Below are 16397 nucleotides of genomic sequence, written 5' to 3'. Positions count from 1 at the left end.
TATATTAAAAAAAATAGGGAACATTTGGTGCAACAGGAAAAAGAAAACATTAAAGAGGGAAAAGTGCTTTTTCACAGGGCAGGTTGTTATCTGTTGGCACCTATTACCACGAAAGGCTGTGAAGGCATCAGCAGACTCAAAGCAAGAGCAAACATTCAGGGATAGTCAGACACCAAAGCCAATAGGAAGAGATGGAGGACCTAACATCCCAATAAAACAGTACAAATGCTGGAGAGCACTAGAGGGAAATGTACTGGGGCCAGTGGCTACATTTGCACGCTCCCCTGAGTCACGATTTCTAGCACTCACCTGGACACACCAGACCAAGAGGACCACTGGCCTCACTGAGCCGTGTATCGAACACGAAATGGAAGTGGGCAGAAAATGAAGCAAGTCAGTGCATGCTACTGAAGCTTGGAATAAGTGCTCATCTTTCCACAACAGTGAAAACTGCTTAAACAGTATTAGTTTTGCAAGGAAACTGCTCTCCAGTATAGCTGTATTTTAACAGAATGCATGAGAAAAGCCTGGCTTACGCTGGTAAGGTTTTTTAATTACCACACAGCTTTAGCCTAACTTGCTGAATGTCTTGCCAAAGGAGATATACTCTCCGTTTATAAAACCACCAAACTGGCGTCAAAGTTACAAATGTTCCACTCACCAAAGGTGAAACACTTTTAGCAGAAGACAAGACACCCTGCAGTTCGGCTGGGAGGTGTGTGCCCTGAGCTGCCCTCCTTGCTGCTGGCAGGGCATAAACGCTGATCTCCTTCAGACAGCAAAAATGAGGAGCATTAAACTCCAAACCACCGGCCAGGTTTTTGCTGGACGTGGATTACAAAGCACTTTTTGGCAGGGGGAGCATGTGAGCGTGAAGGAAGGCCGGGCAGGGGAGCAGAAGTGACTCTGCCAGCTGGGCAACCCTCTCGCACGTGAGCTGCTCTGTAGAGGAGAAAAACGGGGAGGAGCAGCAATTTTAATGATACGGCTATTTAGAGAGGGGTTCTGTCTCTGCCCTCACCATGAGAATCACTGTCAAAAAGCACTGCTTTCCATAATTGAAGATTTTTGGAAGCTAAGCTAATTAATAGTTCAAAGAACATGGACTGTGAAAATTAACAAATAGAGAGGAAATTTATATTAGAAATATCATTTATTTTGCTCTCAGGATTCTTCCAATTTGCAGGACAGCCAACACTGTTTCTCTAATTTCATGAAAAATCTACTAATTTTGTGAACTAGCTTAACAAGCACTCTGAGGTAATTTAAAAATAATTTGGTGAATAAAGGTTCAGAAACCTGAAAAAGAAAGGATAGGTGGTGGGAAAAACAAATAGATTCTGGTTTTTGTTTTCCAACTAGGAAGATGGAGTATATTCTCTCTCTCTTGTGACAGTACCATCCAAATTACTTCTGGAGCAACTATCTACCAGTAAAATGAGGTGTTCAAAGACTGTATAACACTTGTACTTCAAATTAACGGCATAATCAACCACACTAAAAATACACTGATTACAAAGTTAAGACCTTCAGTGCTAGGTGATATCACAAGTATATGAATCATAACTTTACATCACATTACATCAATAAAGAAAAACTCTGTAATTATGTGAAGAATTGTACTTAATCAAGAACCCCTGCTTCAGCGCACTAGACGCACAGTGCAAAGGTACAAAGCTTCCGCCCTCAGATCCATCCTCACCAAACGGTATGTGGAGTTAAAGGGCTTACTAAAGCCAACAAGTTAAAGAAATGCATATTTGACTACCCAGAATGGCTAATCACTACACACCAACTACTGTCATTCATGTGATGATTATGATAAAAAATGTCACACAAAATTCAAAAGAATATCTTGTCAAAATATGGTACCTTTCCTGTTAGAAGAAGAACTCTTGTCTCTTCTGAAATGTAATTTCTGTCATTGCAGAAATCCTGTATTAAAAAAAAAAAAAAAAAAAAACCCCAATTTTTGTATTTGTTCTTTTAGTCTTACTTGTGTTTTCAAATGTACCTGATTGATTTCACAAATTAGATGCTACTTCCTTCTCCTGATAAAGGAACCTTAAGCTAATACAGGTAATTCCAAGTAGATCTTTGCTGACTGAATGCTTACTGAATGGCAGTATGACAACTTGAATTTGGGATGCTTATTTTTTCTTCTTGAATTCAAGACATCATTTAAAATGAAGTAGAGCTCCCTATCCTATCACCTGCATGTTTTTATCGGAGTCCAAAGAAAAGGAGAACGGCGTTGTTTTCTCTAAACAAGCTGGAAGCTTCTAGTCACTTTGACTACAGCATATACAGACCAAAACACTAAATCAGAATGCAAATAGCCTATTAGAGGTACCAGTTCCCTGTCACCACTGCATCTGCCACTTCCTAATTAAATAAAGAAACTATATTCTGCTTGAACAGACTCTAGAAGGGCTGTTAACTAACTGTCTAAGATAGTGAATATGTGAAATATATTATTTAGTATAATCAAAACAGCAGGTCTCACCTGGACAATTTATTTGGTTCCACGTTATAGTATGTCCCTTAAATAACAGAAGTGCTAGAGAGCATATAGTTGTACTCACCAAGGCTTAGCAATAACAGAACTGACTTGTATAGCAAACAAAGTAGCCAAAGTTATCGCATATATAGACATACAAAGGACAACATAAAAATGTTCCCCTTTTTGTCTGCTTTGCATTCCAATTCATCTTATACATTCACAGCTGCATTTGTAAAATGCTTTAGTGAAACGATCTAGCAATGCCAGTTAAAATATTGATATTTATTCTCACTAGCTCTCACCTCACTACAGACATTTCTGGTACTTGCTCATGAGAGAAAAAGATGGCCTAGCTAGAAAATTATATTTGTGAAAATATATACATATTTCCACTCACCATTTGAGGAAATTAAATTAACAAATTTACCTTCTCAGGTTGTGTAAAAAATTTGGTAGGCAACACAGGGTCCTTCGGTGAATCTGCATTGCACAAAGCACTTTTGCTGTTAATTACACATAGCGCTACATCACATACTGTATAAAGTTTCTGCGAAAAATAAAATAAAAAAAAACAGGAAAGTGAATAGGAATTACTTATGTTTTTCACATTTGCACAGATAATACACTCTAAAAAGTATCATCTGTGTGTGAAAATAACCACCACTAAGGACGCATACCACATCACTGACCCTACTGCTGGCTCTGCACATACAGAAGGCTCTCATATTTCATACTATACTATTTTATAAGAACTAAAAATACTTTATATGTTTATGCTCTACAAAAGAAGCTCTTAGTCATTTGAGTTTCTCACCTTTACTAGCATATAACAGGCTTAACCATAGAGTCAGAGTTTACAGTATTTCCTCCAGCAGTAGAAGCTGCTTATGTCAGGAAGCAGGACGGCTGGAGGAGTTACAATGAGGCAGTCAAACAGTGAGCAACAGAAGTACTTCACGAACTCTCTTTACTCAACTATTAGGTACTTTGTGCTGGTTAAGGTCAGCAGGTAACATACAGACAAGGCTTGCAATTAACACGTCTCTAAAGACAATAAAAATGTCTGAGCTAGTTCTTTCAAGAGTCCTGCAAATCCTGTTCAGCAAGTGCTTGTGAAACCCTTACCCCATCACCCTTATCTGAATCGCGTTTCTTACCTCATTGGCCTTTGGCTCATCAGGGGACTGAGCATCTCGGGTAAGCTTGATATTTTCTGCCATCTTTTTCATGAAGGCATGGCTATTGTTCTCATTCTTTGTCATTAAAACTTCAAGCATGAACCACAGGCACCTAAGAAGTCATAAAACCATACACAGTTATATTTCAGCTCTTACAGGGGCTCCCAGATAAAGTGATATCTTAAAAAAACAAACAAACAAGAAAAAACAAAACAAAAAAAGCTGTACCATATTTTTCTTAAGAAATCATAGTCTATTTGATGATATTATTAAAAACAAAAAAGTCACCCAAAGATGTAAATGAAGTACAGGCCTTTAATACAATCAGAATCTCTACTGTACTCTAGAGAGAATCCCTCCAGATCAGTGTGTTCCCTGTTAGATCTGTAGACATTGCCCAATCTTTAAATATTTTTATTTTCCAAACCTAAACCTGGTTTCTAAATGTCACTTCCCTGGTCTAGGTCTAAGCTATAGGCAACAATGCACTGTGACCACAATGGAAACAGGTTTAAACAAACTGTGCTGTCACTAGACTTTACCCACAGTGGGCAGCTGAATGCTGTAACTCGCATACTAGAGGATCCAAAACCAAACAGGTCCAATCTTGCTAATGCCTCATACAAGAGGAAAAAGAAGTCCTTACAGATAGATAAAATTGAATTAGCTTTTACAGTTTCCTTTCTTTAAATTCAGTTTATTTGCAGGAAGAATGTATTATATTTCAAATAAAGTTTTTAAGAATCTTTCAATTACTGTATAAAATACAACTGTGCCAAGCTTTGTTATTAAGCTTTTGATTTGCAGGTGTGTAGAGGGTCAACAACAGTCATAATACGATAAAAAAACTACTTAGTTGGAATAAACACATGGGTGGGTCTGTGAAAAGTAACCTTTGCCAGTAGCTAATTTGAATCTGAAGCTCTAGAAGAGAGATTACCTTGAAGAAAGGCTAATACAGAACTAGAAAAACAGGATGGCAGAACATTAGATGTCTTTGTCCATAAAACCCCTGGTCTTTCTAACTGATACAAATACAAGATTGTCTGATACAAGATTGCAGCATCAGGAATGAGGGAATACTTTACTCAAAAGTTCAAAGCAAAAGAAGGGTGTGTTTAATCAAAACACTTAAATAGCTATCTGATGTTCACTTAAAATGTCTGAGTTTTCACTTGCACCCAAGAGCTACAAAAACTAACTAAATATGCATATTAGGTACTTTTACATCCTTCTATGCACTATTCTCAAAAAGTTAAATAGGACAAGCACTGGACCTTGAGCATACTGCACTGATCAGTGACTTCAAAGCCCTATGTTGCCTATCTAAGATTAAAAAAAAAAAAAAAAAGAAGTGACGAGCTATTTAGGACACATTTTACTCCAGTAATTTCACATAATTCATGTCAAAATTTAACAGATTTCCAAACTAAGTCAACAAATCACTACCAAGAGCAAGTTCCTGTCCCTGAACAAGAGCCTTCTAGAGCCACAGCAGGATTTAATGTATAAAAACACGCATCTACAAAAACACAAACACAAAAGAGTAAATTCATTCCCTGTATGCATTTCAATATTCTTTGGAGTATGAGTTCAGAAGGACTTTTCCTTCTGAAACAAAAACAAAAAACTCTACCACCCCAAACAGCCAAAATCAACGTGCCACTATAAGACAAGTTTAAAAGACCTCATAAGAAGACATATCAAAAATTATGGTTGCTAAGCACATATTTACTTTATGAAATCGTATTTGGGCCCCAGAAAACCAGGATGAACTGGGAAGAGACAGATACAGAAACTCCTGCCTGTCTGCTTCCCCAAGCTTGCACATATCCACATGAATGCTTTAAGTGAACCTGGCTCTCAGAATTCTTGAAAGAAACTTTCTGCAACGTCCTCAGAGAAAAACATTTTGCATTCATTTTGGAAGACGTTTCAGAGAGATATTCCTGCTGAAACTCCTGGACAGAGTATTTCTCTGCTTGGAGCTGTCCTCTCTGACAAGTTCGGCCAGCCTGTGATGAGCTTGAGGGAGGAAACCAAAGAGCAGCTGTGCAAGGGGTGCTCAAACAAGCACTCCTCTAAAGTGTTAACTAACACTGACAACCAGAAGCTGTCACTGTTTCTGCCACCCATCGGGGTAATGGTGGGGTACACACTGGAGCACTTCCAGATGCTGCCAAGACCCCACAGTCCTGGGACAAAAAGCAGATGCAAAAATTAGGTACCAAATGCTCTTTGCCTCCAACTTCTGAATGGGTGCAAGTCAAGCAACTCAGATATAAGAACAAAAGAAGCTTTCTGTTTTTTTTTGTTTGTTTGTTTGGGTTTTTTTTTGTTTTGTTTGTTTTAGACAAATAAATAATTGTGCTCTAATTCCTTTAGGTGAAGATGAAAAAAGACAGAGAGATGTGAACTGGTCTATTCAGACTAAGAATGTGCTGCTTTTCCAATAATGCAGCATATGGCAATACATGTGTTTCTTGATATATAGTTATTTATACATGCTTTTGTAAAACAACAGATCTTACATTTCCTCCAAAAATGAACACCAGAAAAATAACCCAAACACTAAAAACAGCTGGTAGGATGCTTTTGGCTTTTTTTAGGTAAACTCTTTCTGAGCCAGAAAGAAACACAGAAGTCAATTGCACTTTAGGCATGAAAGATTATCTGAGACATACAAGAAGGAAAAAAATGCAAGCACATAGAACAAGCTTCTGTTGAGAAAGGCTGGTATACAATAATATGTGCTGAATACAGTCAGAAGTGCTAAGCTGGTACTGCATATAAACAGTGGAAATTGTAAGTTAGCAGCATCTTAAAATTAATTCTAGTAGGTTTGCATGGAGAAAAATAATTAACTTCCAGAGAAGCAGGACTGATCCAGTATCATGGCAATACGTTTTTAAGTTTTAGGTTAAGTGTTGGATCTTGTAAGTTCCGAAATATTTGAGCTGACATTACTTGCTCTAAGTACATTGGGGAATTGCACAGTTATTCCTAGACAAAAATAAAAGAATCTCAAATATTAATGATGTTTAAAAGAAGCCTAGAAAACTCATTAATTTTGAATGCTGAGACTTGACCTGCAGATTGTCATTACCAATACATTGTTAAGCAGCTGCTGATGCTTTCTTCCCTTAGTGTTACATATTTCCAAAATTACTGGCTTACAAAATACTGTTCATAAAACAAGAGCTCCTCTTTTTCTTCCTAAGCACAGAAAAATTATCCCAGCAATAGAAAACATAGATTCATTTCACACTTACTCTTTGACGTCACGAAGCTGATCAACATCCTGAGGTTTTGTGAAATCTGGATCATGTGCCAGCAAGTGAATCATATAGGGTACCACATATTCAGGGAGCAAGGATAGCAATTTTTCTACAGTAGTAAACAAAATATAAGTATATCTTAGACATATACAGAATAGGAAACACTGTTTCCAAGTATTATTTTTCAATTACGAAATGTAAAACTTGGAATAGACTTGCAGTGTTTTCCATTTATTTTTAATGAATTATTAAAAATAAATGAATATATTTTACTACCACAAAATTACTTGGTCTTACTTCAGAAAGAAAGTTATACGCTCAAAAACAAAATTTCTTATTTTTTTGAGTCAGACAAAGCACATACCACAACGCCTAACAAAACAATAGCATGGCATTTATTCTGCAAGTGCACCTACTTACATCTCAGCAGCGTATAAAAAATAATTTTATGGTTAATGCTAATGCTAAACTAAGTAAAATAAGATTTTCAATGTGATAAAAGAAACAAATTACATATTTATTTATTTATTAACTAAAGCACTTTGTGTAGGTAAATTCTAACTACTCACTGCAGTTTAGTTTTCAACTGCTGCACTCTTAAATTTACTGAAATACCAACCATTAGCCATAGGATTCTGCTTAATATATTCTCTTCGTATACTGATGTTTTTGAGCAAACACTGTCTGGCATGTGCTCTTCTCTCTTTCACAGGGTCTTTGGCACACAAAGCGAAGATTGCCATATATTCCAATGGGAGCAGTAACTTCACAAGTGCCTTATGCAGTTTCTGGGCAAATATCTGCCTCACTTGGTAGCACTCATCCTACAGCAATACAAGAGTCCAAATACAAAAAGCTTAGTCTTTAACAAACAACAAAAAAGCATTTTGAAATTATGAGGTAACATGTTTTAAACATATCAACAGGTGCAGTATTATTTATGAAGTCTTAAGGATTTTTCCAAGAGTTACAGTGCAAATCAGAAAGGAAAAAAAAAAAAAGAAAAAAAACTCAGGACTCTGAACTCAAATAATTAACAGTGAATCTTATTCAAAAGCAATCACTTACATTAATAACAAGTGCACAGAGCTGGAACTGTTCTGGGGTAATTATTTCATGGTAACAGGGTTCCTGTGCAAGCTTCATTATTGCACTACCAGCAGCTAATCGCAGTCGAGACATATCAGATTTACTATACAGACATAAAGCAGAAACAAAACAAAACTATGCTGATATTACTTGTACATTGCAGTTTTAATTTTCACAGCATCATGCAGTGAGCAAGCACATTTTCCTCCAACAATCAGTTCTCATTTCTACAGCTTCAAATCAAGTTAAATTTTCACAAGATATCAGTCAGGTTAACAAGGGGCAATGCCTTCCCCTTAACTTCTTCGTAGTACAGTTGTGAAATGAGAAGAGTTGCTTTGTTTTTGTAGCACTGCCTAAAAACAACTCCTAAAGCAACACTTATGTGACAGATTTTTTCTTCCCCTCCAAGTTTGCATGAAAAGTAACTTCATTGTGGACATGAAGAAGCTCCACCCAAACCTGCCCCACTCCTAAGTGTGTTGAATCTGTTCAATGCTTTCAGAGACACCCCTAAAGGTTTTGTGCTCTCTGAAAAGTCTTCCACTATCAAGATATCTATCAGGTTCTGAGCTAGAGTATCACAAGCAAGAGGAAGTATCACATGTATATTTATACATGCCATTCCAATGACAAAATTAAAACTCCAATCATGTATTTTTCTTAACTACCCCATTAGCTGGCACTGCATGCACCTCCAAATTCTACAAGAGCTCGGAAAGAAATAATGTTCACTGGAATTCCACAATAAAAATGATAAAAGTCTGAAATGAAAAAAAAATCTAACCTGATTCTCTTCTGTTCTGTCAAGTCTCCTTCACTGACAAGCATAGCTGATAATAACCGGAGTGTGGAATTTGCAGATTTTGACTGGTTGTTTTTCATGCCCAGGAGCCAGCGTACCAAAAGTTTAATTGCTTGCACCTATTAAAGATGAACAAATACAAATAAAAGATGCTCTTACCATCTGAAGTTGATAGTCACTAAACCTACTGCTGCTAAACTGAAATACTGATAGACTCCTACTTATGAGAGCTCATATATTTTTAAAGGAACATAACAAAGTAGTAAATATTTACAGAATGAAGAAGTATGTATCAGTCTTTTGGACATCGCAACATTTCAACTATGGTTTAGTGTCTTCTCACAAATGCATTAAGAGGATGCGGGATACATGATTAAAACATGATTAAAAATGAGAGTATCTAGGTAAACATTTCTAGAAATGGCAATATTTAGATTTACAGTAAACAGCCTATGAAGATGAATGAAGAAATTCTTTCAGGATTTCAATTTATTTCAATTCTGTTTATAGTCAGTAAAGTTGGATCATCTTTCTTGTAACAAAAACCAGTGAACAAATCTTAATTTTCTCAATATTGAGTATACTTCATGTCTATACATGAAGACACTAACACACACAGTTTTCACCTGTTTTATAAGCATGTGTATAATCCACGTAGACTGCACACATTCTAAAAGGGCTACTCAAAAAACTATCTTAATAATGTCTATCGCATGACTCAAAAAAAAAAACCCCAAAACAAACAAACAAAACCCTATTTTAAACTCTCTATATTATTATTGATAGCAGACCATTTTACCTTTGCTAGAACTTCTGGAGAAACCTCTTCATCAGGAGACCACAATTTTCCATTTTTCTCACCTGTTGACTACAGATACTCATATAAGTTTAAGAACTGATTCAACCCATCCATAAAATGGAGGGCTAGGAATAAAACTAAGTTGTGGACAAAGCTTTCTATCACAAAGAAGATATTTTGCAGTGCAATACCACCATATTGACCGCCACCTTTACAGACCATTCCTTTATTAATCCATTAACCAAAAAAAACCAACCAACCAAAAAAAACAATCAAAAAACTAAACAAAACAAAAAAAGGAGCTCTATTCCCCAAACAGAGAAAATAACAGAAACTGAAGAAATAAACAAACAAAAAAAATCTTACCCTGTCGTTCATTAGGAGATCTTTCACGATGAAATTTGCAACAACAGATTTCATTGGAGAAGCAAACTGGTCTGGGGCCAACATAGAAATATGACCCAATGAAACTAATGGAGTTATAAGCTGTTCTGGTACATCAGCATTCAAACTTCTACTAAGAGGCTGAGAAAGAAAAAAGAATATATTTTTAAAATTAACTATACATTAGTAAATTAGCACACCAGAAAAACCCCAAAAAACAACAACAACAACAAAAAAACCTTAGACTACTGGATTGCTGATGTGCTCCACAGTTTTCCATAATAATTTAAAAAATTGGCAGAACAAATTGAAGAAAGGGTGCCATTTCCTAGTTAACAGAATAACTAGCAGTATCACACAATATAAGGACCAAACGACTTCTATAGTCTCTTATCTTTTTTAAAAATGGGAAGCACAGTCTAACCTGGAGGACACAGGACCCTCAGACTCAATTCTATCCATGAGCTGTGAAAACCTCAATTATAACTACCAATAGTAAAGGCAAAACTTTGGAAACAACCATGGTCTTTTCTATCAGTAAGCAGCATTTCCCTGCTAGATAAGGGCTGCCAGGATAATTCTGCCCTGCTGCGTCACTCAGCACGTGCACATTGTCTTCAGACAGTAGGGAGGGAACATGAACTTGCACTCCCAAAGACATAAAATCAACCTAAGTTTAATCCAAAGATCTCCCTGCTTCTGAATTACACACAGGTTTTGAGGACATCCGGGATGAAAAATGCAAGCTATTTTACCAGTGTGGGTTAATAACATTAGTATATAAAGATTACAGTGAAAATTAATAACCTTTTCTTCCCTGTATAAGCTAAGTTTTTGTTTTACAACTTATCTAAGCAAGGAAGTGAGTAGAAAGCCAGTTTTTGAGCTTACAGGAGATTAGTTACTCTTTGCTAACTTCCTTCAGGAAAGGTGCTGTATGCGCAGAGTTTTAAGCACTGTAATTCAATACAGTTTGAAATCAGAGAATGTTCTCTCTCATTTAATATCTACTATGTGTGTCAACATTGGAGTTAGCAGGAATCATTCCATCATCTTACCTTCCAGTAACTCCCACAGAGACCTTATATATCAGACATCAGAATGCTACAGTAACAGATTTCTACCAGAAACATTAGTAATCTGCAAAATAATTTATCTCAACTGCTATGCACCTATACGCTTCCTTACCTAACAAATACTATGAGTTAATTAAAGTATGAATTCAATTAACATTAATCACTGCTCTCAATTAAGACCAGAAACAAATCTTAAAACTAATAAAGCAAAACATACCTCGAAGATCTGTGCAAGTTGCACTTCTTTATTTGAAAATATGGCATGTATACAGTGAACAGCTTGTTTTGCCTGGTGAGGAGTGCCTCTTTTTGCTTTCTGATGCAAAATTGGAATTAGTGTTCTGTGAATATTAAACAAAATACTTCAAGATATAATTTGCAATCTACAAAACTATCGTTCGTCTTGTATACAGATCCTCACAGAATTACAGTCTTATAAATTAAGCATTCCTTTGAAGTCTGCTCAGGAAAGATAATAATCATACAGAGGGAAAAGCAGGAGAGAATTTTATTTAGTGTTACTTGCTGAACAACTGACTGCACACAATTAAACAGAAAAAAAAAGCCTCCAGGGAAAAATCACACATGAAAAAGAAATGATCAAAATACGGCTGTCTAGGAAGGCAAAGGAGGGGATGGGGTGGGGTACAAGTTCAGCCAGGGTGAACTCCTGAACTTGTTATCCGAGCTCGTGCTGGAAGTGACTTGGCTTACACCAAAATGCATGAAAGCTAGGAGCAACCAGTAAACATCAGTGTGTTCAGAGGCCTTCATCCCTTAACTTTGGTCTTTGATTGCAATATGCGTATTTATGTAACTGCTTTATTTTGAGCTTTTGTTCTCGAGTCCCCTTAAATCTGTTCCGTGGAAGGACAGTGCAGGGCAAAAGTCACCCCGGAGATCAGTTCTAGGCTGGTTCGGCTCCACTTCTGAGAGCAGGAAGGTGAGCCTGTCACTTGAGAGACCATCATGTGAGAGACTAACGCAGGAGGTTTACTGTGCTACTCACTTGGCAACTGAGACGAGTAAATAAGATTGCCTAGAAATCATCCCACGCAAAAACATTTTAAAAAATCCTGATTTCTTCTAAAGCTCAACAGCAATAAGCATTCAGTATGCAAACCAAAACATTCTATATAATCAAAAGTAACAACAAGAAGAAAGACTTGAAGGGTTGAAAAATAAAATCTATTTTTTTCTCAAAAAGACATAACCACTGAAAACAAACAAAAAAACCTAGGAAAATGTTAACAATGTTTTATGAGCATGCGAAGTTAAGGTCATCTTAAAATATGCTAAAATTCTACAAGTTGGATTACATAGGAAGCAGAACACAGAATTCTGTGAAACCTACAATTAAAATAAGCTTTAATATCTCAACTACAGCTTTCATAGTGCAAATACATCCTCTTTACAGGGCCTTTGCCAAAGACAAATGCATTGATCACAAACCATACCTCATCACAACCCAGCTGACATAGCTCTGCAAGAGGCAAAACTTAAAAGTTGAACATGTCCCACAGGTTCTGCATATGGTCAAGGCTTCTCTCTAAGAACCATTTAAAACTCCCTGTTCATGAACTCGTGCACAAAATCTTTTCACTTATGAGGAAGAACTTGAGCTATTGCTAAAAAAACACTACTTCAAAGGGCAACAGGCAGTCTGCACATGAGTATTTGTAAGGAAACAGCTTATTTGAAACAAACGATCCTGCTGATTGCAGCAGATATTTCATTTATAGCAAAGATAATTTAATAAATGAAATCCGGAACATTTTGTCCAGATTTATTTACTTATCTTCAGACTCCTTTTTCAGTCAGTGAAATACTGACCTGGTTTTGGATTTCAGAATATTAACGAGCAACTCAAAGACCTAGTGTCCTGATGAAAACTATTGGATCTATCAGCTTTTGTTAATGTTATTTGGTGCCCCGGACTTGCTTGCAAAACATGCAAAGGGCCGGGCATCCATTCAAACAACAACATTTTTAAGTTATTTGAAAGTTGGCCAAGACTCTGCTCAGCAATATCTGAGAAAGAAACCAGAAAAAGCACTAGTACTGTCATCTCCTTTGACACATGACAATGCATCCCAGAAACGCACAACCTTGATGAAACTCTGGTAGCCTCTAGGAACTATGCTGACAACCACGACTGTGCTCCTAAGTGTCCTTATCTTTACCCCACAAACGTTTTAAAGACGTCTTGTATGTGAACTTATGATTTTATTTGCCTAAAATCTGATGCAAGGCTGTAAGAATTGCTGAGGTTACACCTTCGATTCCCCCAGAACTTAAGGTGGATGCTAGTATGCACTTTAACAGCTAACACATGAGATGTTACTTCCAGTTACTGAGAACTTAATCCAGAACATAAGACCTGGGCTTCATTAGTTACTAAAAGGTTGATCTTAAGAATCTGGATTTCACTCACAGTGTTTTAAATAGTCTGTGAGTACTTAGTAGATTATGCAGCTTTAATCAGAAGTTAAAGTACAAACTGTATAAAAGCTGAGTGACAGCCAATTATTCTTTGGTAGAAATTTGTGCTTGCCTATAGAGCTTGTTTTCCAACTTGTTCTGAAACAGACAGAGCCTCTTATCCTTCAGAGACTATATTTTAATTCCTCACAGAGATAGGAAAAATTGTGTGAAGGACAGATTATGAGCAGAAATGATGCCAAGAAATTAAATCTTCACCATATTTTGTTGTTGCTTATTTTGTAACCTGGGAAACAGGCTACACTGTTGTTTAATGTGTCTATCAGAAGGAGATTTTTAAGGATATAACATCTTCAATAAATGCACAAAACTGAAAGAGCACAGAGCTTAAAAATGAACAGACAGAAAGTAGCGAAGGAATACAAAATGATGGGAGACATTCATATTTATAAATTTAGAGGCAACACATTGAATAGACGATCCGGAGGCAGGAGTTCACACATGGAAAGCAACATGCACAGAAACACACTCACGATCTTATCTGTGGCAGGTCTGTTTCTATTTTGTGACCCGTGTTTCTGAAAATCTGTATGGCTGCCTCAGCTACCTTATCATCTTCCATCCTGAGGCACTGCAGCAGGGACTCGTAGGTCTCTGCAGAGTGGAACGAGGTAGGATGTGTAAAGGACAAAACCTGCAGATACATGTTAAAACAAGCATTTTATTCACAGAAAAAAAAATCACTGGAAAACCAAAATGATGGCTGTTTGTGAGCATTAACATAAATAACATACACACAAATAAAATAACGTATAATAACATATACACACACAACATAAAAAGCTACTGCATGCTCATGAGAGATTATATTAAATAACTGCATTTTGGAGAAGGCTATAGGCATTTTCAAACACCTTTTTCTATGCCTTGTTCTTCAGGTCCTCCCTCTTCCAAATATTTTATAAAACCCTACATTATTTGACCATTTAAACAAATGAACATGTACTCAGGAGTTTTTATTTATATTCCAATCTATTTAGGAACATTTTACAATTTAAATTAATTTACTTAAATATTAATTTCTCCAGAATCTTTAGTTCCTGAGCAGAAAGGAAGTCAAGAAGCTTAAGGCATCAATGTAAACAAGGCACAGATTTCCATCATATTCATCTAAAGCTAATGATATCTAACATACTCTTATATACATAAAATGTGTCAAACGATCTAAGCATGTAAAGATTCAAGGTTGGACAAGAGAGAACAAAAGTGTATCCCAAAGCAAAACTATATTAAGTATTGTCAAGTTCAGATGACATAAAGCAGGGAGAATAATGATAAATGCTGTGTATTTTTGGATTTATCTGATCTGGATTTTTCAGAGTTGCTTACTTCTCAGGTAAATACTTGTTTGTGAAATAACATTTTCAAAGGTATCCACACCACAGCTACAAAATCTTCAACCATGGCAGCATTCTCTTCTGAGCAACATTAGCAAATGGACACTACTACTACGTGTACTACTTTAGAACTGTTTCTACCATATTGATATCCACTGCCAAATTTGGTGGGATATGCCTTCATAAACTGCAACTCGTTCACTCTTACTTCAGAAGAAACTCACGTTAATTAGGTAACCTTCCCCTCTACACTGCCCTTGATTTTATACTGCCCTCTTCGTTACAGATTAGAGTTTACATTGCATTAGATACTGGAACCCATCACAGATGTTTTCCAGATATTCCAAATGATTCTTTTTTCCTCTAAGCCAGTCACTGCTCATCACCACTGAGAATACAAGTTCCTTTTGCTGTACATAACTTGACTTTTGAGCCCATTTGCTTTTCCTTCCAGCACCATATAGGCCCCAAACCATGGCTCTAATATCCCCATTTCTCTTCCTCTCGCTTTAGCTCTGCACCTCTTTGATAAGACTTTCTTAAAGGAAAAACCACTTTCTGCTTTAATGAAAGTTGTGTAATGTGTGTACACAACCTTTTTCAAAATATATTCCTTCCAAAAGCCACTGATTCTCTTTCAAAACAAATAATAATAATCAAAACTTTTTATACACTAAAATAGACGTTATCAAGCTAATAACTAGTAAAAAAACATGTTAACATTAATCACACTACATTTCTTTCTTCCATTACAATATATATAGCTACATTAATGAAGATTACCTTGAGAAGTTCAAGTCCTGCACGAATAGCAGTATCAGGACTTACACCCTCCTCTTCATCATCAGCTGTCCCCTCTATTGATTTATTCATCAATTTTACTAGTGCACTATAACACAAGATAAAAAACACAAACAACAAAAGAATATAAATGGACCTGAGAAAGTGCAATATTAAGGCTAGCAATATGAGCAAGATTATATCATTTTGACAATAAGTCATGGTGATAGTCTATTGCTTTTGTGAAGCTATTCTGCTACATTCCTATACTTCCAACTTAAGTCACTGGAAAATTTAGCTCTTTTAAAAACAAGACATGTTGGCAGCATCCAGATCACTATATATTTTCATGAGTTTTATACATAACCAGGTTGCCAGGCAAGTCTCACAGAAAATCCAAATATTCAAACATTCCCAAACAATCCCACAAAGAATAATTAATTCAACACTTGTATGGAAAACTATGTGTAAGTTAGCTATGTGAAATCTACTCTCATTTTCACTTTAAGTCCCACAAATAACAATGTAATCATGAATAACTTTGATATTTTTAAAATCATTTACAGACTTACCATTACAAAGTATCAAAAGTTAAATTCACTTTCCAGACATTTGAAAATGAAGACAACTATGGAAACGATTTGAAAAAAAATTATAACTACTGCT

At 36.2% G+C, this 16397-nt stretch overlaps 1 protein-coding gene across 2 annotated transcripts in view; it reads right to left on the bottom strand.

The window, feature by feature from the left end:
* Nucleotides 1-16397, bottom strand: part of PDS5A (PDS5 cohesin associated factor A) — a 74426-nt gene that overhangs the window by 5454 nt on the left and 52575 nt on the right. For both annotated transcript variants that reach the window (XM_088524760.1, XM_088524761.1), the window contains exons 18-29: nt 15735-15840; nt 14088-14248; nt 11330-11453; nt 10019-10177; nt 9653-9721; nt 8836-8972; nt 8028-8151; nt 7579-7783; nt 6954-7068; nt 3661-3793; nt 2931-3050; nt 1873-1935 (exon numbers count right to left, since the gene is read on the bottom strand). In XM_088524760.1, the coding sequence (XP_088380886.1) occupies nt 1873-1935; nt 2931-3050; nt 3661-3793; nt 6954-7068; nt 7579-7783; nt 8028-8151; nt 8836-8972; nt 9653-9721; nt 10019-10177; nt 11330-11453; nt 14088-14248; nt 15735-15840 (1516 nt within the window). The remainder of the gene's footprint in view (nt 1-1872; nt 1936-2930; nt 3051-3660; nt 3794-6953; nt 7069-7578; nt 7784-8027; nt 8152-8835; nt 8973-9652; nt 9722-10018; nt 10178-11329; nt 11454-14087; nt 14249-15734; nt 15841-16397) is intronic.

Source organism: Tinamus guttatus, unplaced genomic scaffold (genome assembly GCF_059628265.1).
Source record: "Tinamus guttatus ecotype Peru unplaced genomic scaffold, ASM5962826v1 Tinamus_guttatus_pri_ptg000213l, whole genome shotgun sequence".
Lineage (NCBI taxonomy): Eukaryota > Metazoa > Chordata > Aves > Tinamiformes > Tinamidae > Tinamus > Tinamus guttatus.
This window is presented reverse-complemented; position numbering and strand designations above follow the sequence as displayed.